The 2,713-nt window shown below is 37.2% G+C and overlaps 1 protein-coding gene across 1 annotated transcript; it reads right to left on the bottom strand.

Annotated features, from left to right (window-relative positions):
* Positions 1 to 617: 617 nt before the first annotated feature.
* LOC142225290 (uncharacterized) lies at positions 618 to 2,232 on the bottom strand. The gene is made up of 2 exons (XM_075295066.1): positions 1,732 to 2,232; positions 618 to 1,289 (listed from the first exon to the last, which is right to left on the bottom strand). Exon 2 carries the CDS (start codon positions 1,269 to 1,271, stop codon positions 873 to 875), a length of 399 nt encoding a protein of 132 aa, XP_075151181.1. The 5' UTR covers positions 1,272 to 1,289; positions 1,732 to 2,232; the 3' UTR covers positions 618 to 872.
* Positions 2,233 to 2,713: the final 481 nt, after the last annotated feature.

Here is a 2,713-nt window from a genome sequence, read left to right as displayed (position 1 = left end):
CTACCCTAGTGCATTAGCCGACTTAAATTTTGAGTCTATAGATTTTGTAGAAGTCTATCAAATTCTGTCCAGATCGAGTGATATATAAATGTTTGTATTTGGGACAAACCTTTATATATAGCCCCCAACACATTTGACGGATGTGATATGGTATCGAAAATTTAGATCCACAAAGTGGTGCAGGGTATAATATAGTCGGCCCCGCCCGACTTTAGACTTTCCTTACTTGTTTCACTTATTAAAGAAAATTTCATAATTTGGAGGAAAATATCTTTAGTGTCATAAGAAATTCAAGATGGTCGTATTATTAATAAAATTTACATATTTTAAGAAATTCTGAACTATAAATTATTTAAACCAAGGAAATTTTCCCAACACAGGGAATTGGCTTTAGTATGCGATATAGTATTGTTATAGTTTATACAATTTCTTAGAAATGTTCAAAATTTTATACTGAACGAAAAAATATTTGTATTTTTTATAAAGGGTGGTTAAAATTTCAAGGGCCGATGTTGATTTTGAATAAAACACAAACTATTTTGGAAATTATTGTAATTTTATTTTATTATGATATATTGGTATTACTCAATTATGTATGGTACAAAATATCGGCCAAATGGGCGCCGCGACCTCGGTCCAAATTTTCGATGACGCTGAGGCATAATGGAGGTTCTATGCCGTTAATGTGCCGAATTATCTCATCCTTTAGCTCTTGAATTGTTGCTGGCTTATCGACGTACACCTTTTCTTTCAAATAACCCCAAAGAAAAAAAGTCCAACGGTGTCAAATCACATGATCTTGGCGGCCAATGGACATCGCCATTACGTGAGATAACACGGCCATTGAATTTGTTGCGCAAAAAAGCCATTGTTTAGTTAGCTGTGTGGCAAGTGGCACCGTCCTGCTGAAACCGCATATCGTCCACATCCATATCTTCCAATTCGGGCCATAAAAAGTTCGTTATCATCTCACGATAGCGAATACCATTCACAGTAACTGCCTGACCGGCCTCATTTTGGAAAAAATACGGCCCGATGATGCCGCCAGCCCATAAACCGCACCAAACAGTCACTCTTTGTGGGTGCATTGGTTTTTCGACAATCACTCTTGGATTCTCATTCGCCCAAATGCGGCAATTCTGTTTATTGACGAATCCACTGAGGTGAAAATGTGCCTCATCACTGAAGATGATTTTCTTCGAAAATTGATCATGCACTGTTGCCATTTCTTGGAACCATTTAACACGTTGTTGGATTGTGTATCTCTCCATGGTTCAAATTGAGTAAGTCTGAAATAGAGAAATGTCAAATAAAATTCGGAAAAAAACTTGGCGTTTAGGTGTGGTTCACATTCAACATCGGCCCTTACAATTTAACCACCCTTTACCAGAGATGGTCTGTATCAAACTTTTTTAGGTTTGCGACTGTCGCAAAGTTGTAAACATCGTAAACGTCACATACGCGCCGTAAATGTAGAAAAAGTAACAAAAGTCGCAAACTGAAAATACTTTAGTCGCGTCAGCTAGGCAGCGAATTCGATGATATCCAAGACGATGGTATGTGCGAAGAAGTTTCAATTCTTAGGAATGTTCACAATTTTCGATTTTAGTCACCACGTTTTCCCTATTGCCTTTTGCACGAGTAGAGGGTAACCGTGGATTTTCTCGTCCTTTCTTAGCTTTATGTTCAGTCTCCTGTCCAATATAACCCCAAGGTATTTTGCACACTCACCAACGGGAATTTCGATACCACCTAAGAAAATAGGCTTGACCATGGGAAAACTTTCACAAATTTCTGCAGAAACTCACAACGAATGCTGTCAAACTAAATTAAAAAATTTTCAGGATTTCTTTTATTCAAAATTTGGTTTTCTACAGTAGGTTTACGACTTTTGCGACATACATATTATACCGTCGCAAATGTATGTCGCAAAAGTCACAGCTTGTGACAGCCCAACCCTGCCCTTTACAAAAAGAATAGTCAGTCAGCCATTAAACAGCAACTAATTTTTGATGTAGTTTGACGCTACGGATATGATTATATTAAGTATTTGCGATCGTCTCTCGCTCCAGCTCCACTTTCCTCTCCCACTCTCCACCCAGCAACAGCAACATTATTAGCTTTGTTCAAGTTTTGTTTTGTTTGGTTAAGTATGGTTATCTTAGATTGTCATGCTACCACTTGCATGCTTGCAATGCTTCTCGACTTTTGCCATAATCGCTCGTAAGTGTTGTTTTCTATATTCCTACACCATTCACACTATTCCCTGTTTACATTGGTGTAATTGACAAAGAGAGACCACTTGCAATAACTATGAGTTAGCATTGTATTATTATCGCATTGCATGATGATGATGATGATGATGATGATGATGATGAGTGAAGTGTTTGGAAAATGACTTAGTCCACTGTGGGATTTTTGAAGTGTGTATTAGCGACAAAACATCTCATGTCACCATGCATTTCTAACATTCCCCACTTATCAATGGCGCTTCTCAAGTAGTATGCATTTAAGCCATTCAAGTTTAAATGAAATTCAAGTTTAAGTGTGTTTTCGAAGTGTACACAAATGTCGCTATGAGCAGTGGTTACTAAATGGGATATAAAGGAATTCGATATGAAAACCCATTAGAGATATTTTAGAATGTTATGGGGAAATACAAATGTGAAATATTTCGTCGCTTGTAAGCAATATCTATCTTTATATTTTTTAT

The sequence above is a fragment of the Haematobia irritans genome, chromosome 2 (genome assembly GCF_050003625.1).
Source record: "Haematobia irritans isolate KBUSLIRL chromosome 2, ASM5000362v1, whole genome shotgun sequence".
Classification (NCBI taxonomy): domain Eukaryota; kingdom Metazoa; phylum Arthropoda; class Insecta; order Diptera; family Muscidae; genus Haematobia; species Haematobia irritans.
Note: the sequence above shows the minus strand (reverse complement) of the source record. Positions and strands in the feature narration are given on the sequence as shown.